The sequence below is a fragment of the Spodoptera frugiperda genome, chromosome 15, assembly GCF_023101765.2.
Source record: "Spodoptera frugiperda isolate SF20-4 chromosome 15, AGI-APGP_CSIRO_Sfru_2.0, whole genome shotgun sequence".
Taxonomy (NCBI): Eukaryota; Metazoa; Arthropoda; class Insecta; order Lepidoptera; family Noctuidae; genus Spodoptera; species Spodoptera frugiperda.
In genome coordinates this window covers 10715435-10740517 of record NC_064226.1, presented here as the reverse complement: position 1 = coordinate 10740517, position 25083 = coordinate 10715435, and the positions used below count along the sequence as shown (strand labels likewise).

Sequence of the window (25083 nt, the reverse complement as noted above, 5' to 3'; positions counted from 1 at the left end):
GAGTCAACGGTCACGTGACCACTTGACGCTTGGGTTTATTACGATTTGATTGGTGCGTTCAGCGTTCGCTTGCTTTTCGTGAGTTTTACGCTTGGCTGAAGGAGTGGTGTACGCTCGTGTGGAGAATATTTTGTGCTAAGTCTATTTATTGTGACAGAAAAAGAGCATAACAATGTCGTCAAAAACGAAAAAGACTGTAACATCTTCGTCTAATATAAGTGTGGTGTCATCAGTGCAAAGCCCACAGCAGTCGAGCACTCCTGTGGGAAGCCGCCCTTCAAGTTCTGCCGGCCGGCCGAATAGCCCGCTGAGCCCTACAAGACACACCCGTCTTCAAGAGAAAGATGCCCTACAAAATCTCAATGACCGTTTGGCAGCATACATCGATAAAGTCAGGCAGTTGGAAAGTGAGAATTCTGGATTACGCCGCGAAATTCAGACTACACAGGAGGTGGTCACACGCGAGGTTTCTAATATCAAGGGCATGTACGAGCATGAATTGCAAGATGCCCGTAAGCTCTTAGATGACACATCGCGTGAAAAAGCTAAATTAGAAATTGATCTGAAGAGGTTATACGAGGAGAACGATGATTTGAAAAAGCGGTAAGTGTTAAATTGCAATTGCGATATTGGTTATAACTATTTGTTGATAATGTAGTTATAAATAACTTAGTGCATGTGGAGACAAGTTCTTCCGGCTAACCTTAGCATAGCAAGTTTACGTCATCGGCGGAGTTTCTTAGCGGGTGCGGTGTGACGAGCGCGGCCGACCTCGCTTTTACGACATAGTGACATCATAGCCCGATTTAACCAAACTAATCACATTCTTAAGTATAACAATTCTAATACGATGTCTATAACATTTCAATGTCGCAATCTGTACTACGTGATCTTGTTTATAAACAGTACATTTAATTAGTTTCTAAACCTTTAAAGATAAGACTAAGATCTCAGTGTTCTTATCCAATAAGACAAGTGCCAACATTTGTTTTCAAACTATAAACATTGGCAACAAATTGCGATGTAAATTATCAACACTGAAAAGTAGGAACTATAGTTGTAGAAGTCCCAGACAAACTATTATGGTGGTAATTGTTTATAAACAAAAGTTACATAACTAGGTGTCAATAATATGGTAAAAATCTTAGACTACCTTATGAAACTAAGCTACAGTCATGATGCATACTGCTGCTTGGACACATACTGAGTATTGTCAAAAAGTAAATGCTTTGTATGTTTCCTAAGCAAAGTTTAGATTAATATGTTAATCACTAGACAGACGACTGAAGGTCAGGTGTTTTTCAGTAAAGTCAATACTTGCTTGCTAAACAGTCTTGACCTTGCATATGTTGGGAGTAGAAACCCAGATTTTAATAATGTTTAGTAAAAATATTGAATATATTTTCAGTCTTAGGCGCCGGCCTAGATAGCAATCAATTTGTGTCAAGGTGAGAGTGGCTCATCTTCAAAACTACTTTTATATGTGTTTTAATGATACACAAACACCAATGTTCTGACTTTTATAATCAAGGTTACTAATATACCCTTATCTTGTGGCAATTTTGTTTAATATCTATCAGGTGCACTACATGCATACTTAACAGAAATAAGCATTCATTATATAAACAATATTATTATTATATTTTGCACACCTTGTCAATTTTGATATAAAGATTATATCGGATTACTTTTCAATTCCATTAGTTACATGATAAAATAATACCTACAGATAACTGTTACGAAAATTCTTTTATCATATAATTATTCATCCTTCACTGAAATGCAGCACTCATTTACATTGCATTGTGCATGGCTACATCCATATGGTGATAATAAATGTCTTTTAAGTTCACCTTGACTCTGTTTGCCAGTTTCGGCAGACATTCAATGTTAGTATGTATCACATAGAGGTCACTTTATCATTGTAACTTGGTGCATGAAAATGTGAACGTGTTTGCTAGACCTTGAGTGAACCTAGAACTTGATTGTCAATTGTTTAGTGGATTGATTGGTCAATAAAAACTGCATATTTATTTATTAATAGTAGATCAAATAGGCATTGAGTGCTGAATTTAAGCAGTACCTAAATGAAATAGTTAATGATTTATTTATTATTTCCTTATGATTAAACCTACTAATTTACCTTAGTATAATTAGAATAGACTACTACAAAAACCATATCAATGTCCTGTTATTTGCCACTGTTTAAATAAATGTTTGGCATCAATGCTCTGTTGTAAATAATATAGATCCCTAAATATGATAAGACAACCCCAAAAATAACACACTGCCCTCAACAGAGCCTCAAATGACATTGTAGTAATATGGGGGAGGGTAAAACGTCGCAACCTTGATGCACGCGAATATTCCAAACTGGGTCAGGGAGCTATCCATGTTATAATTATGAGCATTTCGTTTGCTTTCGTTGAATCGTCTTTCGACTTCTTATCTAATCGCGGCATTTACAAATATTATAAAAACAGTTAATTCCGAGTTGTTAAGATAAAAAAATTACAATCGAAGGTATTTTTGTTACCAAATAGAGATCTAACTTGACGACACGCGACGTATAAAACATTTTTATTTAATTTATAAAATTCCCATGAATATTGCAAGCGAAAGAGTAGTACAGGAAATTAAATTGTACCTTGGTACTTTGATATACAAGGAATCAAAGGCTATTTAGAGTTCGATCAAGTTTCCGCCTAGGCATAGAGATTAACTTTAAAGGCTACGGCTGTTGACCCTGGCCAGTTTACGTCATCTACACGCTTGTGGCGCGCCGCCCACGCCGCCGTCTAAGCTTAACGCGCTTTTGCTCCGACGTAATCAAGTAAATACGAAGGTTCAGTCATAACAAATTCTCTAGGCGTGAATAGTGGGTTAGTCGTTACAAGCACAATCTAATTGGTTACTTACTTAATATTTTAAGCCCACATCATAGCGTTTCCTGTGTAACAACTTGATCAAAGCTTTGCAATGACGTAACCACTTTATTTACGTAGCTATGACATCAATACAACCTTCTCCGAATGAATTCTTTTAAAAATATCGCTGACGATTTCTTGAAAATATGTCCGTCAATGTTACTGCCAGACTGTTTTTTAGTTTTAGCTTGAAACATCAAGTTTTACCTTAAATTATATTGATTACTCTATTTTCAAAGACCTCCCGCACCGTCATGCTTACTTGCACACATGGGTGCGATTAACGTTAGATAATAGATTACACTCATTATTTCTAAAGTTTTATCGCAATAAATAACTAATTTAAGCATGGCCTGTTTTTCTAAACTAGGTCGCATAAAATCTTATTTTAATATTTACTGAAATAGACGATTGTGAGCGGCGCGTCACGAAATAAAATTATTATACGTACGCTGCTCGTCTATGTACCTATTACATGGTATTATAGAGGTTTAAAAAAAACAAGCAGTAAACTACATTTTTAATTTACTAAAGTTCCACCTGCGGGTATGGTTACATGGTCCAAAGGGTATCAATATCAAATCTTCTATCTCTAGACACATATATCATAGGTATCTTCCATCATTAAAATATTCCGTTATAAATGAAAGACAAACAGTATTTCTTTCATATTTATTTATCAGGTAGGTACGAGATACTATTTAACGATAAAACGTTGCCATGGCATAATTCAATTTCGCAACAAAACATTATAAACCTTAGGTAGGGCCGAGGTTGGGCAGCAAACATGTAATCTTTATTTTGGTAATCGTGTAAACATCATCGGCAGTATCTCAACTATGTTATACTTGAATGACGAGAATGACGACACGGCGTCTTGTCCCTATGTCATCTTTAAATAAAAATATGTCGTCATCCTCAAAAATTCATTTATTTTTGAACTAAAACGGATAGCTGCATTCGTAACTAAACGTATAAAAATGTTATCTGTTGTACACATTTCCGTTGCGCATTTAACAATTACTTTGATATAGCAGGTTATCCTTGTCGAATTTATGAGTCATCTTTTGCTTAACTAAATGGATTTTTGGATTAAGTTAACGTGGTCCACTCCTCTCCCAGCGTAAAACAACATTGTTTCATGAAGAACGGGAAGCATGAGTTACAAAAACCGTCGTAAACGTATATTAATTATACACGTCGGCGCAGCGACAAGAACACGCGGGAACCGGATAGTGGCGTGTTTACAAATACATTCCGTGCGCCTATGCGGTTGCGCAATAACGTGTCGCGCCATCGCGATCGGCACCACATGGAAACACAGCTTTATTTCTGAGGATCACCTCATTTAGGTGTCATGCTTCCGTATATTCAATAACTCGTCATTCTAGTTATGTCAATGGAATGTTTACTTTATTCAAATGATAAATTTAGCTAATTATCGCAAGATGATTATCTCAGAATATCAATGTATGACTTGCATGAAAATATTAAAAATATTAATATATACAAATGTAAATAGAAGTAAAATGTAAATATTTTTTTTATTTTCAGCTTGGACAAAAAGACTAAAGATTGTCAACAAGCCGAAAACTTAGCGCGTCATTATGAGACGCGTTTCACCGAGGAAAGTAACAAGTACAACACAGCTCTGGCTGATAAGAAGAAGGCTCAAGATGAAGCCAGGGTTTGTTTAATACCTTTCTTCATAATATAGTTACAATGATAAAATCTGTTTCAACTTAAACTAACAAGTATTCATTTCCAGGAGCTGGCTAAAGAATTGGAGAAACTGCGTAAGGTGTACGCAGATACACGTAAGACCCTAGAAGAGGAGATGCTGTGCCGCATCGACATGGAGAACACGGTGCAGAGCCTGCGTGAAGAACTGTCCTTCAAGGACCAGGTGTTCCAACAGGAACTGCAGGAGACACGCACCAGGCGCCAGGTCGAGATATCCGAAATTGGTAAGTTTTAACCCTATACTTGACCATGTGCACTGTAATGCACACATTAAAAAAAAATATATAGCGACCAGACACAGCAGTATTTATGTTTTATTTTACTACCACTGTATAGATAAATGTCCTAAAATGTAATAAAAAAGAGTGTCAGTGTTATTTGGCAACACTGGTTGTCAGTCGGCCTCAAAATAGCGGCGCGTGCGCACACGTCGATGACTAACATGGTAAAAATCGATTATAATACTTATTTATAATCGCTTAAACTTACGTTTTATAATGTTAATCTACTCTTGAATGTGTTTCCTTGGATGATTGCTAATATTTCGTAACGATGGGCGTAATTTGATATCGTAATATTTGTTTATTTCTTGATGTGTCTGCAAATGCACATTGCCAGCTTGCTTGCATTTCTACCTTCCCTATTCTGTGTGCATTCAAATGCACATTGCCAGATCACTTAGTAGGTACTTATAATTGTAAATGGAGGAGGCTTACGTTCAGTAGCGGGCTGCAATAGGCTTATTGTATGTAATTCATAATAATGAAAGTCCATAGTAAAATTTTTATTTTCCGTACAAGATCAGAGGACAAAAAATACTAGCGTTAGTCCCCAAAGCAAGAGCAGGATCTGGCGCAGAGAACAGTGATTCCTCAGGAGATGAACTCACGTTTCATCGTAGTATTTCTAATCATGGCCGCAGACGTGACTCCGACACAAGCTCAGGGACTCCATCCTTACCATCTTCATTAGAAAATCTGCATTGTTGTGGAGATGGGATGGCTGGTTGATGAACATGGGTGGTTTTCTGATTCAAAGTTATTGGTCTAGACGGAGACTCTAACGTTGTGGAAACTTCACAGAATTCATTCTCTTCATCTGACAATAAATGCAGATTTTCTAATGAAGATGGTAAGGATGGAGACCCTGAGCTTATGTCGGAGTCACGTCTGCGGCCATGATTAGAAATACTACGCTGAAACGTTAGTTAGTATCCTGAGGAATCAATGTTTAGTTGAAGATCGTAACTGTTTCTTAGATTCTTTTTGCTACACATCAACGACCTGCTTAAGACCGGTATCTTTGGGTATGCAGATAACAGCACAGTTGTTGAAAGGTATGTGTCTCTCTCCCCATCTCTAAGAGAATCAATGGTCGAACGGTTGAACTCGTCCTTGAAGGCGGTCTCCGATTGGGGTGACACCAACTTGGTCAAGTTCAACGCTACCAAAACCCAGGCGTGTCTATTCTCCGCCCAACGGAGTCAATTTCCACTGGCTCCTACTTTCCGAAATGTACCCGTTCCAATATCGGATCATCTTGTGCTTCTGGGCGTAACTCTCTCGCCAATGCTAAATTTCGGCTCTTATATAGAGTCGAAGGCGCATCTGGCTGGTAGGAAGCTGGGTATCCTCTCGAGGGTGAGACGGTACTTCACACCGAAACAACTGCTGAGCCTGTACCAAGCGCAGGTTCGGTCATGTATGGAGTACTGTTCTCACCTTTGGGACGGCTCGGCTAAATACCAGCTGGATGCGCTCGAACACATTGAAAGGCGTGCCAAGAAGCTCATCAATGACGATGCGCTTGTGGAGGCCCGGCTTCAAAGTCTTGAACACAGGCGCAAGGTCGCAAGCTTTTCCGTTTTTTACCGGATACATTTCTGCACAACTTGATTCCTCCTAGTCCTTTCCATCATCGAACCACAAGATAATCGGCGAGGCGTCACCGTTTCATGGTGGATATCCCACCCACTCGCACGAAGCGCTTCGCTTCAAGCTTCCTTGTGCGAACTGCTAGGGAGTGGAACTCCTTGCCGGAGTCTGTGTTTCCTGATGGGGTGGGTGATAACCTGGGTGTCTTCAAAGCCCGAGTGAATAGGTTGCTTATGGGCAGACGGTTTCATCGTAGGCCGCATCATCACTTACCATCAGGCAAGATAGCGGCCAAACGTCGGCCAATTATCACACTAAGTAAAATTATATTTACTTTGTGTGATAATCTCAACAGTTACTATCAGATTTAGTAGTAATTACGCGACTGCGACTCAAATTGTGATCTCAAATATAACTTATGTGATTCTTAAAGACTTGTTAAAGAATTAGTGTTAAGAATATTATTCCTCAAACATTTATTTTTATTATGAACTTGGATTTTTATTTTTCATGTACTAAGCAATGTGCATTCTGGGACACACACACTTTTTTCCATTGTTAATCAGACCCCTTGGCAATGTGCATTTTAAGACACATGCAATATTACAATAACTATAGACGTAGGATTTTTTTTATTATTTTTTACAAGTTACTTGCCCATGTCAAAAACAGGGTAAGAAAATTTTTTTTTAAAAAAAGCACCTAAAATTCTTTGCCAAGTATAGGGTTAATGAGAACTCACGACAGAATTTTCTACAAGGGATGCTAAGCGAAACTCTGTCAATGGTACCTGTCTATTATATAAATATATCAATTAATCCAATTTATAAATAGAGATAAATCCCAGTTGTATAGCTAAGAATTTAAAAACTATTCGAACCATTTCTTTTTTGCAACTGTCTAAGAAACAAAGTAAAACGTTAAATTAATGAAAAAAGTCGTCTAATTTAGAGTAATTTACATTACTACAGATGGTCGCCTGGCCCAACAGTACGAGGCTAAGTTGCAACAAAGCCTGCAAGAGCTGCGTGAACAACAAGAGGCTAATATCAAAGCCAACCGTGATGAAATTGAAGCTCTATATGAGAACAAGGTAATTAAAAGATTTCTTTTTATATATTGAAAATCAATTAAGCTTTAGTTATTTCTCCTGCCTACCTGCTATAAAACTAAAGATGCTTTCAAATGCATTAGCTTATTCTCTATTAACTGAATTCTGTTCTTTATATGAATATGTTTTAATTGTGAATCTTTTGTTTAGATGAAGAATCTGCATAACGCGGCCAACAGAAACAGCACAGCCGCCACCGTTGCCGTAGAGGAGCTACGTACCATGCGCACGCGCATCGACAGCCTCAACGCTACCCTCAACGACCTGGAGAATAAGAATGCGGCACTCAGCGTAAGTAGCAATGTTATTAAACATTTTAAAAGATGTAACAACCAGATCCTAAGAGTTATTCATAAGATTTTAGTTTTAAGGTGTTAAAACTATTTACCTTTGGTATAAATACTACCAGTATGGTTTAATTGGGCCATGAACGGCGTTTACAATAAAATTGATGTACAGAACCGTTGCCGTGAATTGGAGCGTCAGCTGGAGACTGAGCGCGCCCGGCATGCTGAGGACCTCGCCTCGCTGGAGCAGGAACTGGCCAGGCTGCGGGACGAGATGGCGGCGCAACTGCGCGAGTACGCCACGCTCATGGACATCAAGATTTCCCTCGACTATGAAATCGCCACTTACCGTGCGTTGCTTGAAGGCGAGGAGGACAGGTAATTGTTACACCTTTTTAACTTTTTTTTTACCATTATCACACGAATTACCAATGTAAGTGTCGTGTAAAAGCTAGCATGACTTGAATGTTCGATGTTCCACACAGGTTGAACCTGACCAGCCAGTCCCCGGGCCGCGAGTCCCGCGCTTCTGCCAGCGTGTCGATGAGTGCCAGCGGCGCGCGCGGCACCCCGTCCCGCCGCGCCACGCCACTGCGGGCTGCTCGCAAGCGCACGCTGCTCGACGAGACAGAGGAGCGCAGCCTCAACGACTACAGCGTCACCTCTAGCGCCAAGGGTGACCTCGAAGTCGCAGAGGCCTGTCCCGACGGCAGCTTCGTCAAGATCAGGAACAAGGGCAAGAAGGTAATTCATTTATGATGTCAACCATGTACTTTTGAGTTTTTCTTTGACTCTCTTTGACTTCTTATAATACTTATATTTTATTTTGTTCCTAACATAGGAGCTGAGCCTCGGTGGATACCAGATTCTCCGTAAAGCTGGTGATCAGGAGACTATCTTCAAGTTCCACCGCACTGTAAAGCTAGAGCCCGGTGCAGTAGCCACTGTCTGGTCTGCCGACGCCGGAGTGGACCACGACCCTCCACGAGACATCGTCATGAAAGGCCAGAAGTGGTTTGTGGCTGACTCCTTCACCACTGCTTTGTTGAACAACGACCAGGAGGTATATACTTATTTAATTATGTATTCCCCAAGTATTTTTCACTGATTAAGAATAAATCATTTACTCTGAAAAGCAACCTTTTTAAAATAGCAATTTGTGACCCACAGGAGGTAGCAATTTCGGAGAGACAGCGGCGGCAAATAAGCACCAGCGCACAGAGACACCGCGAACTGGCGCATAAATACCCTCGTCGTGAGCAGGTATGGTTTACGTAACAATTAAGTGTTGTGCTATATAACTATGGTCTGCAGTGGATATCTTGTGGCTGATATGATATTGATAATGATTAAGTATTGTTAACTTTGTTTTTAAATAAACCTCATATAAACTAGCAGTCCATTACCTGATAAGATTTGTATCATGCTATTTAATTGCACTGGTATTCCAGCTTGGTGAACTTCGTGAGGGAGAAGAGAACTGTCGTATCATGTAACTAATGGCGCGGAACTGAGTGGGCCCCGCCGCACTCGCCACACGGTGCCTCACGCTTCACCCGGAGCTATGGACTCTGCCTCTGCCCTATGGGCACCCATTACGTAACACAAGTTCACATAATTATGATGGTCTTCATTTCTGCACCGACACAGATACAATGAATATTTAATCGAATTAAATTTTTCTTTACGAAATTTATTATAACTTAAATACAAAATAGCTGTTAATGGTAATTACAGTATTCTAAATCCCTATTTAAACTAAAACATCGGTGGAGTAAGTGACGGGCAACAAGTACCGTCTATTAGGCATATAGCTGTAAAGTATAGGTAATTTGCTAATGCCTGCCAATAAGACATAAAGTAACTATAAAGACTGGATATATATCTAAATGAAATACTTTTTGGTCTAAATATTCACATAGGACTGCAACTTCCGTAATTGAATAGAATTACGATTCTCTAGCTATATGCCTCTTAGACATTACTTAATTTTTTTAAGTTTTCTATTTTGTTTTGTCTCTGGTCAAATTTTATAAGTATAAAGCACTGCCTCTAACGGCTTCTATAATATATTATAGACAGTGAACAAAGTACAAAGAAATCGTTCACTTATTGATGAGATGATTGCAATCCTTCAAAGACGAAACGAGATACAATTCAAAAACAATAAAATCTTAAAAAAGATCATCAGTTTACCTTTGGAGGATTGCAATCCATAGTGGGTAAGTATAGAAATACAGATTTTTTTTGTCACCCCACCCTTTCCTCAGTTTATTATAAGAAATTTTATATTCATTAATAATTTAAAATATCCATCAGATAACGATAAGAATTCGTACATCGTGTAGATTAAATCTACTAATAATATCATTATTCTTAGTGACCTTGGATTAGAAAATCACTACATTAGGTTAAGATTCAGTTGACTATCACAAAAAAGGCGATATACCTAGTTAAGCGTTAGTTCGCACCTATAGTTGTTTAAGATACATATTCACCAAATTGTGGGCGCTTTTTAAAAGATGTTTGTGTGTCATTCAAAATGTAAAATGGTCAAAATTTTTTTATAAATTTAAATTAACATTTGTAATTATTATAATGTTGAAAGAAAGGACATCAAACATATAATGTCATCATTAATTATTATGTACTTGATTTCAGTTAAAAAAAACAATAGGTGCAAGTCTCAAATTAAAGGCTCTCAAGTCAACATATACACTAAGTAAATAATAGCATTTACAATTGCCTCTAAATGAAGTATGTGAAACTTATTGTTAAAAATAAGTTGCTAATTTTAAGTAATAATTCATTTGGTGTTTATTTTTCGTTTTTAATCATTGAGGATAGAATCTGATTCATTGTCATTCTATTTTGTTTTATGAGCAATCATGAGGCGTTTTTAGTTTGGACCCAGTTTATATCTTCCATGTAATAAACCATATACTTGTATTACAATAAAGTTATATTTAAGTTACAAGGCCTTATTTATTTAATCTCCTTTTTATTTCATTTTAAATCCGGTCGTTGATATTTATCCACGGCTGTTTATCAATGGGCTACTAGTATGTATGTATGTGTATAGGGCTAAATAGTGTGGTCCTTCATAGCTAACTATTGATCCGATTTAAACGGTTACCTCAACAATGTCCGACCAAATTGGGTCGAACGCAGCAACTAACCAGACATTGCTCGGTCGGGCACCCAACAGTCAGTGGCCTTTATGCAATGTTGCTATTGTTATGGCCATGGCCGTGATCCACGCTAACTGGACCATTTTGATTAGTCTACGGCAACAAACGTATTGCAGTAGCAAAACCTACGATAGTTTCCCGTACGGTAATTTATCTACTAAGAAAGGAATTAATGAATAACATCGGAAATTAATGTATTATTATTGACTACGGAATGTATTCGACACTATGGAAAAGGTCATTGTATTGTTTTTTAATTGAAAACATGGCGATTTGGTTTTGCTACTGATTTTGGAAACATATTTCCTCAAAAGACACCCCGTTTCACCGTTTGTCGGGTAAGACTAATCAATTCCTGGACATTTCTAAGGCCACGAACGGAATCTGAGTTTTGGTGTCCCATCCGAAACTAAACTGTAAAAGCAGGAATTAATTAGGTATCTAGCTACCTACCTTAACTCATGCAGCGCCACTTGTGTTCAAGTTACAATGTTTGGTATGACTTATGCAGCCATAGTATTGTATTTTTATGAAAAAAAAAACGTGTATTTTTTCATTCCGGGACAGCAAAGTAAAATTACTGGACACGGGCCAGCACACGACATTCAGGACAATCCTGGAAATCCAGGCCTTCTGGCAACCCTAATGTTAGGGCAACTGCTCTACACACGTTGCAATTTGGCACTGGCAGTCGGGCCCAACCAAATTGGAACATGTATTAAGGGCTTATACAAACTCAACTAACTAAAATTACTAGTATCCAATGACGAACATTATTGACAGGATTATTTTTTAAATGGTATGTCATAACAAATAAATGTCACAATTCAAACCTAACCAACAAAGACTAGTAAAGTATTTATTATTTAATAGAAAATATTGTTGTACATGATTATATAAGTAATTAATGTGTATTTTTATTGTAAAGGAGAATAATTTACGATATCTGCTGTCTGAGGTACAATTTTACCACTTGTATAATTAGAAATTGTCCATTTATACAGTTCAGAATATTTACTCTTAATTTGTTACTGTAATACATTATGTGATCCATTTGTCTAACTCTTTGAGGCAGTATAGAGACGCTATCATCATCCCGCCTCATACTTAAGAGATTAGAATCAGGGATAGGCACCTACTTTCTTGAATGAACGTTTTTCATAGTCCCATAATGGAATAACAGATGCTAAGTTCTGAAAACTTACATAACTTAGATACCTACTTACAAAACAATGTTTTACGGTTTATTACTTGCTTAACATGTTGGAGCTCATAGGAAATAATAATATCTTGGATTTTCGTGCAAAAAACATAGATAGATAGATACCCTCATTACTTGAAGGTAGTAGAGAACCTAAAAATAAATTATTTTTTCTAATTTATTTAATTACTTAATTACCTGATTACACCTATAATAAAACAAAACTGAAAAATCTGAGTAGGTACTTATGGCTGATTTAAAATTTTAGACTGAAGTCATTTGAAAAATATTTAATCACTTCTACACATAACCTCTACCTAAACCAAAACTGTTTTTTCATCTGATTTGCAAAGTTTCTAAATCAATTAACAAACCATACTTCTTTTACAAACAAGCACAATTTATGGGTTACACAAAGCATAGTCTGTGTCTGTGCTGTTTGTGTTGCAGCTATACTGCAGATACGCAAGCAATAATGCAGATGAGCAATTGAGCATATCACGACATAACCAATCTAAAGATTGGCCGACACAACAGCTTCCATTAATGACTTACTGGCTAGCTGACTGACAATGATAACACTATGCAACCCACAGAGTTGAAACTTGGCATGCCTTGGGTTAATGAGTTAAGGTCCTATGTCCCCCAGATGGTGACCCACACTTCCTTCTCCTGGGAATTCTACTCCAAGTGTTATTTAGGAATGTGATCTGGACGTATTTGATTTGGCGGTCAGGTGTTGGTAATCCATGAGGCAATATTCTACTCACCCTCCTCCAATTTCGGATACGACGCTCCTGAGGTATGCAGAGTGGTGGACGCTGGACGCGCTCCAATGCCTCTGTGACAATCAGCAACATTGAATTATTCATTACACCTGACGAAACCAGATAGTTGACCATTTCAAAGTATAGAAGGCTTGTTTAAATTCAAGAAATGTGAGGTAAACCTCTCTCTGCCATTCTGATGCATATTCCAATATGATATGAAGAGTGTTGATCTGCATCAAAGCCAGCCTGTTCTCTGTACAGGAGAGAGTCTACGGCTTACCTTTACCAGCCTATCCAGGATAAATTTCTTGCAGAAAACTTTAGCAGGAATCGAGAGCAATGAGATACCTGCCCAATCACACATACTAAAGTGCCCTTTCTTAGGTATACGTACGGTAATAACAAAACCTTTATTCCAGTACCGGTAGTTCTTCAAGTCCAAATTTTCTCGATAAGAGGCGTCAAATCTTTGACGGCGGAGGATTAGTCGGTTTATAGCATCTCCGCTCTGACGAGTCGGGTCCTGGTGCTTTGCCTCTCTTCTGAGAATGGACTGCTTTAGCTGCTCCCAAGGCTAAATGGGTCTACTGCTTTTGTTATTGATTAAAAAAAAACGAAAAGTGTTTACAAATATACAAACAAGTTCACATACACATCACACCCAGTCCTGAAACACCAATTTGTGGATCACACAAACAGTTGTTCCGTGCGAGAATCGAACCCGCTACACATTGCACGGCAGCCGGTTGCGCAGCCACCACATCAAACGTGCAGTCTATTAATGTCGAGAAGCCGGGGTGGTGAGGAATTAATGTGAAGATAATTGTGTCTTCTGACAAGTTGCCTAAGACTTACCGCCACCTGCTAAGAATTTGTCCCGATGACAATTTCTACGTTTGCTTTGAATCTATCTTTTCTTTCAGTATTGCAGATGCTTGAGATGCACACGTTTACCAAAATCATAGGAAGGTACAATGTCTGCCAAAACGAAAATAAATTATCTAAAATCTACCTATGTATGATTTCTTAGCGTTATCCAGGTTAGTTTATTTAATTCCGTTATTCACGGACTGCAGGTATAAATTAACCCGAATCTTCAATAGAGCGCACGCTGTTTATAGTCAAGTTATGTACATACGCGTTATTAATGAACGCGTGCAGGTATCAATGAATGTTTACATCCCTTCGAACGTGGGCGTCTGTTTGTGTATGATGGAAAAAGGATTGTTCACCTTTATTTAAGTACGTAACATAATGTAACAAAAACAGTGTCGCCTGAAGGTATTTAAGCATCCGGGCGGGTCCAGCGAGCTTCCACACCTTGACCCAGGTGGGCGTAACGGCGCAATAGGTCAGGAGGGAGAGGCGCGCGCGGGGGTATGTTTGGGCGGGCGTAGTAGCGTAGTGACGTCAGTGACGCGCGCTATCGACCTCAGCGACTGCCGTCACAACACCCCTCCTCCGCAGCACCCTGCACCCGGTCACCCCGCGCCACCCCGCGCCACCCGGCCGCGCTCAAGCTACCGCGCAACTACGCAGCGCGCCAGCCGGAAGTTTGCCGACGCTAATGGAAAACGCTCATGGCCTGCTTTGATGAGATTCGCACGCCGCAACCCATACCCCAATGAATTCAAATAATTATATGACGCAAAGAAAAGATGGGCTAAGACCAGGCACTTTATTTTGCTTGCTGTGCCTTCTATTTAGTATTATCTATCATGCAATTTCATGATAAACATGTTTGTTACAGGTATACTACATTTTAGATTTAATTTATATTATTATGTTATTCAAGTTTCCGCATTTATTTATCTTTATTGGTACTTATGACTTATTTTTGTGCTACTTATATATTTATTATAAGTCTGTGTATTGGTTGATGATAAATAAAGGTTGGCATCGAACATTAAAAATAAGTATAAAAAACTTAACAAAGTTCCTGCAAAACTAACAAAGGTCGACGTAGTATTTGTCGGAATCTTGAAAACCTTTACAAAAGTTGTATAAAGCTCCTTCTTCTACTTTTTCTACAAGTTACCTACACAATTATTATTATAGAACTTAAAATGCGGCAAATATGCGCCACTGCAAAGTTTCGTTATCGTGGGCACAAAATTTAGCCTTGCAAAAAGTGTCGGATCAAGTGCGCAGTAGCTATGATAGGCAGGGTGGGCCTTCCCTCAAATTTTTCCGTCATTTAACCTTGACCCAAATTGGAAAAATCCTCGAATAGACTAAATAAGTTTAAGAGCGAAAGTCTGTTGTCTCGGTAAGGGAGGGCTCGGTTGTTTACATAAGTGACATTGCGTTTAATATTATGGACCCTGTTTATGTCGTTTGAGTAATAACTAAAATAGGCGTTAACAAACGACAATATCATTGTCGCAGTTTTATGTCGTACATTTATCATAATTTTCGCCTGAAGTTATGAAAGCTAGAAGAGTGTATTTTAGTTTGAAGAACGTAACTTTAATCAATTTATTAATGTACCTGTTTGTTGATTTCGAAAGGCGATAGGCATTTAGTTAATTTTATCGCTTTTGTTCCAGATTGCTCCACAGCAAAATTATGTCAATAAGCCAAGGTAATCGGTTAGCAGATACAGAATGGCAACCCTAAAGAAATTCAAAAAGATTCCCATTTATGTAGTAGAAGAACATAATGATGCATTGCAGTTTATTTATTCAGCTATTGGAGGCAAAAAGTTACCATTGGAGGGAACGACTCTGCTACACTTAGATGCGCATCCTGATATGCTCATTGATCGTAAATTGAAAGGAGAGGAAGCACGTTCTGGGAGACATGTTTTGCCATTATTACAAATAGAAAATTGGATTGTACCGGCAGCGGCAGCTGGCCACATCGGCCGAGTAGTGTGGCTGCGTCCGCCGTGGGCGAGTCAATTCCGAGATGACACGCGACCTATACACGTCGGTGATCACCCGACGTCAGGCGAGTTGCGAGTCGACTGCAAGGAACCGTATTACCTCTCCGATGCATTGTACTCACCGCAGTTAATTAATAAGAGAAAATTTATATTCACATCAGCCGAACTTTCCGATTCTTCATTTTCTACTGATGAAAGTAAACAGAATTTTATTACTAATATTAATGTTGAACATCCTTATGTACTCGATATTGACTTGGATTTCTTCAGCACTGGAAACCCGTTTCTCGGTTTATATAAAAACATCAATGTTTACGATCGACTGCAACCGATATTTGAATTCGAACTTCCTGACGTCGACGAAGCGGACACAATTGATAAAGTTGTCGCAGCGCGGGAGCGACAACTGGGAGAACTCGAGAACTTGTTCCAGCACTTGGAGCAGTATGATAGCTTGGATAACTATGCGGGTGAAAAGTCCAAATTGTACAACATGGTTAGTTTAAAAAGACGCTGATATTTGAAGAAAACCGTTGTAAAGATATCTGTTACAGTCAGAGTGATTAAATAGCAATTATTTATAATGACTGGTCATTATGAATAATTGTATATAAATACCAAATTCACTAGACAATGTAATAAATTAATCACTTTATCTGGACATTATTCATAATAGGAAGTCCAAGTTAGTCAAAGTAATAATACATGTGTAACTCAAAATGTCACAAGACTCTTACTAGTAAGAATAACTTGTAAGAATAAAAATTAGTCTTTAAGATCAAAGAATAATTTGTTTTGGCATAAATCTGAGTCGCATAACGTTAGTAGGCCTAATGACTTCGTACGAAATGGTGGTAGTGAACTTGTAGTGCCCTATACATAATTCCGATCAAACTAATTTGCTATAGTTCCTGTAACAATTAAATAATAATGTCGGTTAAAAATTTAATATGCTTTGCAACAAAAGTTAGTGACAGAACCGAATTGCTACAAAACCGACTCCACGTAGTCTTGTTTGTCCTACCCCTAGAGTGTAATTTAAAATTGCGTAGGCACGTAGGAGCGAGGCGGCCCTCGGGCTAAGGAGGAGGAGGCTGCTAGCGACCCACCGTGGTTGAGGCTGGCCAACAAGCTGAAGCTGCGGTGGTGAGCGAAAGCCGTCTGTGACGATTAGCGCGCGTGGGGCCGCCGGAGGCCCGCAGCGCCGGAGCCATGACAGAAACCCTGCCTGCTACATGCTGCATGTTTGCTTGCATGCTGCTCGTTTTATTACATTATCCAAGTCTTCGAAGATAGTATATAAAATTGCTAGTTAATGTGATTAATTTTGTGTCATTTATCACTTTATCTAAATTGAGTAGTCGTTATATATAATTGCTAGACAGTATATATAATATCAAGATTTATTACTTTGGCTGTAACATATCTATTATTTGATATAATTATTACTTTTATCAGGTTGACGAGCTAGCCACAGCAGTATTAGCCGAAGCCAGCAGATTAAACGAAAAACCAGACTGGTGGGCAGTGTTTGCAGGTGGCTGCACACGTGACCAGGGGGGCCTGCCATACCACATAAGCACAGAACAAGAAATTGAGGATTTAGTAAAGAAAGCTTTAGTGCCGTTACTAAAGAACATACCTCCGCCTGTATTGATCACGATTGCCAGGTCTTCAGATGACGGTTATTGTCCTCCTCATCAGGTATGTACCAGTGAGAATAGGATGCTTTGTTTTAATAATTATACAGGTAAAAATCATGTTATTAACTAGCTACTTTTCATTATTTTCAGGTTGACCACATACAGTCTTTAGTGTTAAATGCTTTAAAAGAAATATACGATACAGATGACCCGGCCTTGTATTATCTGAGTGTAAATACCTGAGAAAATTTGATAAATAAACAAAAAATGATCCTAATAATAATCTATTTATTTTTCTAAGTACATAGTGCCCAAAATGCTCCTACAACGTTCCGCATTGAATCATTTCAAAATTATACTGAAGTATATAGGTATATCTCTAGGTAGTCGGCAAGTCTATGTCTGAGCTTCGCGTCGCAAGACGCAATCTCATTCAACACGAGTGCCAAATGCATCGCCGTAACTCATTTGTAATGTGTTTTAACAAACAGTGTTCACAACAATTACCGAAGCGAAATATTGCCTTTGAACCAGTATTGTGACAGCAACTTGAACAAGTTTATTGCAGTTCCGCGGAGTCTGAACATGCACGCTAAAGATAAATAGAGAATATAAAAATATAACAACTTTATTATGAAGTATTATACTGCACGCTGGTTTAGTGCGATGCGGGCTTGGCTACGGATAAAAAACTTGCTTTATTTTTAGTGAACGTTTTAGTTGGATAGCCATAGAATTAATATATCTATGTGGATAACTAATGAATATCCACTGAAAAGTGCATGCCTTGGCAAACAAGGCGATATTGGTTCATATAACATTGATGTGCAAGCTTGCTACCATTATCTGTTTCTAAGAAAAAAGATGATTTCGTCTTGCAATCTATACATATAAGTCGTAAAACTGTAGAAGTATTAATTCTGTACTGTGAAGCCAAGTGTTTAAAAAGTTTTTGTCTGTCTGTCTGTACGTTCACGCATCACGCAAAAACTACCGCTCCGATTACAACTTGGAATTATTATCCTACTTTAATATCCTGAGCATCACACACCGGGTACTTTTTATCCAGAAAAATAAATATACAAACGTAGCTATAGACTTGGTGCACTGAATGCCACTTGGTATGGCAAATTAGCTCAATAATTTTTGCATTGGCATCAATAAGCGATTTGCTAAAAGTCGAGACGGTCAGTGTCACCTCAAGCGGGTCAATTAGCGATAACAAGGGGATCGACGCCCTAGCAATGTGTGACAGCATCCTTGTACATTCTTCGTAGCAACTCGCATGTGTGATGTATCTACACTACGCCATCCATAATCCAGACCTACTTCTGTAGTATAATTACGAAAATACATTTATATTATCATACTTATAAGATAAAGGACTCTGTCCCTACTTAGCTATACTATAAAACTTGTTCGTTTCCAGTATTTCTCACTTTTCACTTTAACCAGAGACCAGAATCCTACAATCAATTCCTTCATTTTCAGTAGTCCTTTCCCAACCAAAGCCTAGACGTATGGTAACGTAGTTAGCTATTAGATTTTCTCATAAAGCCCTCAGCTGTGAAATATTACAACACTGATGATTTCAACTTTTAAATGACTACAATAATATCATACTATTTTTGAAAGATAATATCACTTGATTGGACAAACAATTTAGTCCTTCGATTGGGGGCGATTGGGGTCAACTGCGCATCGAACACTCGAGTCACATTACTAACAACGCATTACATCATGCGTCGGCCATGCCTGGAAAACTTATGTGCCAATTATGTCCAATAAAAACGCAACTCAGAAATTATTTTATACGCCTCACGTGTGATGTTTTCTACGTTTTTAATACATTGCTCATACGGAGTGAACCACATCCTCGGGACCTTCCTGCAAATCTACAATCAACGCAGGCCATCTAATTAAGTTCTCTCTTTCGGGTAGAGACTACAAATTGATACTAGAAATCGTGCGCCTACTTATCGAAATTCGATCGCACTTTTTTTGTGAAAAACATGTAAAATTTTAAGTGTGCCACATTTTATTATACTTCTCCGGCGACAAGTAATTTTCGGAAAAAGCGGAACAAGGACTTTGCGTCACTTATTAATACCTACAGATAATGTAACTATGGTAGTACGTATTCTGTGACTATAGTGCTAAGACTATTGGAACCTTGAAAATAATTCTCAGTAGGTTACAGGAGCTCAATTAACATGTAGGCCTTGTTGGAGCAAACGTAGGCATATTGTTATTTATTTATGCCAAGAAATTATACATCGAATGGACCAGAGGTGTTTTTTGCACAGGCACACGTAGGGAGTACGGAGTATAATCGTGCGGCACGCTACCTGAATCAACAAACTACAACAGTCTGTATTTTTATATCACTTTGTGTTTTCTGGTAGATGAATTTACGGCGCTTTATGATTTATATCTCTACCTCCAACTCTTGTACACCTGCAGGTACCTGCTTGAAAAGGTCGTATACCTACCTATGTGGGTACCTATACCTATAGGTAGGTACCCATAGACATTTACGATTAAATGTGCATGCGCTACCCACCTTTTTATATCGAGCCAAGAGGAAAGAGACGAAAGTTTTTTTTAATTTTGGTTTCTTGGACTTGGAGTGGTTGTTATTTACAATAATTTGATATAACAATCACTATTATTCACTTAAGTATACATGTTTCTTAGTTTGACATCCCTCCTATCTACCTCGTTATTTATTTTCAATTACTGGCAAAACGTGTACTAATGTATATGTAAAAATATACAATGTAGGTTACTACTCGTATGGATAGACATTAAAATAGTGTTTAAGTACTTGCAAAACGGTACCTAAAAAAACACTTTTTCTGTCCCAATCTAAGGTCCAATCTTTACCTTATTTACCGATTTAAAACAAATCGGACCTTGCAACACCAGCCGGTACGCAGACGGAGAATCCACAGGGCGCCCGGCTCTTCACGAGGACCAGCTTACCCAACTTCCACGATAGTGGGAACTGGCTCCTTTCCAAATATGCTCTGAAGAGACCAATTCTCGAGACCTGTGATTCTCCGAGTCCAGGATCCATGTCTTGCCAGGCGATGTTCTTGGCACCTATCCGGGGCACTGCCACACTCCGGGCACTCAGCTCTGCCTCGGTCACGTCTCATGAATATGTATACAATTGAAAAAGTTTCTACACTGACCCTAATCGTCAAATTACTTACTGACCTAACCGAGGAATAAACGAAATGTTGATTAGCTACATAAGTACATAATATGAATAGGGTCCTCAAAGGTACATTACCTACCTACTCACTTCACACTACGACAGCCGTGGTTGATAAGAAAAACTTGCTTTCATTGATAAATACTGCTTGCGTAAACGATGTTTTTCAATGACGGTGGTGATAAGGCGCCGTCAGCGCCATAGTAATGGCGCCACTTGCAGATAAATAAGTGTGTGCCTAGCCCTAGCTATAGACTAGTACATCATTAAGCTAGCCGGAAAAAAATATTTGTATTAAACAAAACACTTTTGATCATTTTAAAATACTTTTACCTAGGTATTTACTCACCTACTTTTTGGCACTGACGTATTATGTGGACGTAGTTATTCATATCCGAAGTAAACAAGTAAGTATTTCACAGAATTGAGCAACATATCTACTTTGTAATCAGCAAAAAATGCCTTGATTGCACTGGAGTGACAAAGACACCTGCTTTTTGTCTGTCAAAATTGAAAAAAAAACAATATAACTTCATAAGCAGTCCAATGGTGGTGACAAATGTTACAAAAGGAATTGATTTAGGATACTAGACATTTATAAAGCCCAGACACATAATAACTTTGCATTTTCGTTCTTTTATTTTGTTTTTGCTGTATTCTAATGATGCATACCACAGATATTAAATACACAAAATCACTTTACAAGTACGTGAAAACTTCACGGCGAAGTTGCTTATCTTAAGTTACCTATTTCTTTTTTGATTACATTGCGTGCGGGTAGCTTTTTAATAACTTTTTGCTTTTAATGCTAACAATAAAATTGTCAACATCGCTGCATAACCAAAATAACAATTTACCGTCATGGCCGCCTCAAGTGTTAACAGATAATAAGCACCAAACAGATTTCAACTGATCTTTGACCGTTCAGCAATTTGTTGATAATATTTTTGGTCAACAAAAATCTTGATATATTTGTACCTATTAAACTTTGTAGAAAACATTGACATCCTTTGTTAAGAAGGTATTAAACGGTACATTATTTCATTCCTCGTATGTTAAAGTTAAGACAATGACATTACCCGACTGCTGGTTACATAAATTGGTAACTGTATGGTCGTAGGTACTTACTCACTACTCAGTTTAACATTATAAAATGTAACAAAAATGTCTAAGTAGGTATAGGAAAATATTGGGTTTACCTTGAATGATAGATATCAATATCACATTGTTTATCTTGTTTGTAAACTATTGTTTTATATTTATGTAGTTACATTATACGTAGGTTTTTAAGTTCGCGGAATGAGAGGGTTGGGGGGGGAGGATTACGCTCATTAGGTCGTAACGTGTTCAATGACTCATAATTAGTATAAATACGAGATTTAATTGCAATTAAACAATTAGTCTTTGAGTTATCGTCAATCAAGCAACAAAATCGGGAATGAAAAGTGAAATATGGAAAAAATCTAATATCGTACCGTTATAAAGTTCCTTACCAAGCAAGAAAAACCAGTTGCGACCATAATGAATGAGATGTCATTGGTTTACGGTGACTCTTGTCAAGGAAAAACCATGGTGTACAAGTGGCACAATTTATTTAAACAAGGAAGGGAATCCATTGAGGACGACCCGAGGCTGGGCAGGAGTATCGAGGTGACCACGCCAGAACTTATCCAAAAAGTTGAAAAAAATGTACTGGAAGATGCTCGACTAAAGAAGAAACAACTCGCAGAAATGGTTAGAGTATCCGATACAACCATTTTTAAAATTATTCATGATCATCTTGGCATGACTAAGGTCAGTGCAAGATGGGTACCGAGAATGCTCACGCCGCCCGAAAAACAACAGCGCGTAGAGTGTTCACGTGCATTTTTGAACCTCTGTAATGAAGACAAGGATGATGTATTGAGTCGAATTTTTACTGGAGACGAAACTTGGGTTCATCATTATGAACCTGAGTCGAAACAAGATTCCATGCAGTGGCATAAAAAGGGCGCAGCATCCCCTAAGAAGTTTAAGGTGTCACAGTCAGCTGGGAAAATCATTGCAACGGTCTTTTGCGACTCGGAAGGATTATTATTAATCGACTATAAAGATAAAGGTGTTTTTATAACCGGGGAATACTACGCTTCAATATTAAAGTGACTTCAAGAAGCCATTAAGGAGAAAAGACGGGGAAAATTGACGAAAGGTGTGTTGCTTTTGCACGACAACGCGCCCGTTCGCAAGAGCCGCGTTGCGATGGATGCCCTGCATAAGGTGGGCTTCGATATTTTAGAACACCCACCCTACAGCCCAGACCTGACCCCGAGTGATTATTAACCGTTTCTAAAAATGAAAAAAGAGCTACGGGGTAAAAAATTGACCACCGATGATGAAGTCAAGGAGGCAGTTTCGGCGTATTTTATAGACAAAAAGAATTTTTTTTTTTATGATGGTATTAATGAATTAATTGAAAGATCTGAAACATGTATTCGTCTTGCAGGTGAATATATTGAAAAGGAAAAATAATTTAGATTTTTTATTTCCACTCCTTATCCCCCATTCCGCGAATATAAAAACGCCCCCTCGTACATATGACAAAACAACACTATAGTTCACTATATTCGATCCCATTGACCTACAAACAACTCCCACTAGACCCTCAGGATGTTTATAAGCTGATGAAGATGATTTTTCCTAAATACTGAAAAAAAAACTGGCGTAGGAATAGTTATATGTCACAAATTATTTGTTAGTTATTTATATTAAGGATTGTAGGCTGAATGTTAGTATTTTACATAGAACGACTGCCAACTGGCCTCAACAAGAAGTATTTAGGTGTAATATTTTTGTTTTAAACCGACTTCAAAAAAAGGAGGAGGTTCTCAATTCGACTGTATTTTTTTTTATGTTTGTTACCTCGTAACTTGCGACTGGGTGAACCGATTTTCATGATTCTTTTTTTATTTGAAAGCTGGTGCTTCCCTTGTGGTCCCATTATCACCATTTTAATATCTGATGATGGGATCTTGTAGAGATCGGGGGAACTCCTCAAAAATGAACAGAATGTGCTCTGCGTTTGAGTTTAAGTGATGTATATTAGCTTATCTTTCTGAGTAACCATAAAATTCAGGACAGATAGTAGCATATCTGCTATAGAATGATGGGTAGCTTGATGTGCTGTCTGATTTACATGTGTATGTAGGTACCTAATCTGTTTGTGTTGGACAAGCGCATATCTCTGGCAGTTATAGTCCGATTTGAGAAATTATTTTTGTGTTTGAAATAGTACGATGTCATTGTGGTCCCATATTATTGTTTTCAAAATCTGACTATAAGGGTCAATTCACACGTACCACAACCACACCACGTCGCAGCGACATAATGTGGTCAAGCTGTGGTTACGTGTGAATAGTGCCGCAGCGGCTTTTTGCAGTTGCGTTGTGGTACCGACAAAATGTCGATGTGGTTGCGTTGTCGCTGTTGTTGCGACGTGGTAACCACACGTGGTCATGTGCAGTTATACTCCAACTTTAGTAGAGGTAACACGGCTTGACTGAACGTAGTCATGGAGGAAAGATTGTTGTTGCTATCCTTGTTATGGCTTTTATTAATAAGAAGAAGACGACGAAATCAACGAAACGTCATGTCGTGGCGATGTGGCCGCGGTGCAGCCGCCACGCGGCGGCGTTGCCGTCGCCGCGTGACGGCAACGCCGCCGCGATGTGTTTGTATTACACAGGTGGTCGATGACAACGTCTAAATGTGGTACGTGTAAATTGTAATATTCATTTTCAATACAAAATATACGCCCGACCACATGGCGTGGTTGTGGTGTGGATGTGGCTGTGGTGTGGCTGTGGTGTGGTTGTGGTACGTGTGAATTGATGTGGAAATCAATTGATGTGGAAATCAATCAATCGTCGGCGGTATTTCCGAACCGATACGACCTTCAAACCTTCAAGAAAAGAGCATACTCGTTTTTTTTAAAAAAAAAGGCCGGCAACGCACCTGTGACTCCTCTGGTGTTGCGGGTGTCCATGGGCGGCGCTAATCGCTTACCATCAGGTGACTCGTTTGCTCGTTTGCCTCCTATTCCATAAAAAAAAAATACCATTTTGGAATCCTCATGATGAGCTCTTTAATTTGATACCCATATTGTAGCAAATAAAAAAAAAATTTTTTACTCCTATCTAGGGCGCCTCACGGCCGCCATGTTGGTTTTTGTTTTACGTCACATATCTAAGAAC

The 25083-nt window shown here is 38.5% G+C and overlaps 3 protein-coding genes across 3 annotated transcripts; all 3 read left to right on the top strand.

The window, feature by feature from the left end:
* Positions 1–10919, top strand: LOC118270530 (lamin-C). The gene is made up of 10 exons (XM_050699045.1): positions 1–603; positions 4482–4614; positions 4696–4894; positions 7516–7637; positions 7806–7946; positions 8115–8320; positions 8428–8686; positions 8784–9005; positions 9113–9205; positions 9394–10919. Exons 1-10 carry the CDS (start codon positions 173–175, stop codon positions 9436–9438), a joined length of 1851 nt encoding a protein of 616 aa, XP_050555002.1. The 5' UTR covers positions 1–172; the 3' UTR covers positions 9439–10919.
* A 1010-nt stretch (positions 10920–11929) lies between these two features.
* On the top strand, positions 11930–17917 carry LOC118276885 (UPF0489 protein C5orf22). Its single transcript, XM_035595491.2, has 4 exons — positions 11930–12091; positions 15654–16487; positions 17450–17695; positions 17785–17917. Exons 2-4 carry the CDS (start codon positions 15711–15713, stop codon positions 17875–17877), a joined length of 1116 nt encoding a protein of 371 aa, XP_035451384.2. The 5' UTR covers positions 11930–12091; positions 15654–15710; the 3' UTR covers positions 17878–17917.
* A 4458-nt stretch (positions 17918–22375) lies between these two features.
* On the top strand, positions 22376–22996 carry LOC126911486 (protein GVQW3-like). The gene has a single exon (XM_050698783.1). It carries the CDS (start codon positions 22376–22378, stop codon positions 22994–22996), a length of 621 nt encoding a protein of 206 aa, XP_050554740.1.
* Positions 22997–25083: the final 2087 nt, after the last annotated feature.

Excerpts from the sequence above, each read along its gene's own strand:
- LOC118270530 (XM_050699045.1), top strand. The coding sequence starts at position 173 with ATGTCGTCAAAAACGAAAAAGACTGTAACATCTTCGTCTAATATAAGT. Across the intron at positions 4,895-7,515 it reads GGTCGAGATATCCGAAATTG|ATGGTCGCCTGGCCCAACAG; the intron begins GTAAGTTTTAAC and ends ACATTACTACAG. Across the intron at positions 9,206-9,393 it reads AATACCCTCGTCGTGAGCAG|CTTGGTGAACTTCGTGAGGG; the intron begins GTATGGTTTACG and ends CTGGTATTCCAG.
- LOC118276885 (XM_035595491.2), top strand. The coding sequence starts at position 15,711 with ATGGCAACCCTAAAGAAATTCAAAAAGATTCCCATTTATGTAGTAGAA. Across the intron at positions 16,488-17,449 it reads AGTCCAAATTGTACAACATG|GTTGACGAGCTAGCCACAGC; the intron begins GTTAGTTTAAAA and ends TACTTTTATCAG. Across the intron at positions 17,696-17,784 it reads GTTATTGTCCTCCTCATCAG|GTTGACCACATACAGTCTTT; the intron begins GTATGTACCAGT and ends CATTATTTTCAG.
- LOC126911486 (XM_050698783.1), top strand. The coding sequence starts at position 22,376 with ATGAATGAGATGTCATTGGTTTACGGTGACTCTTGTCAAGGAAAAACC.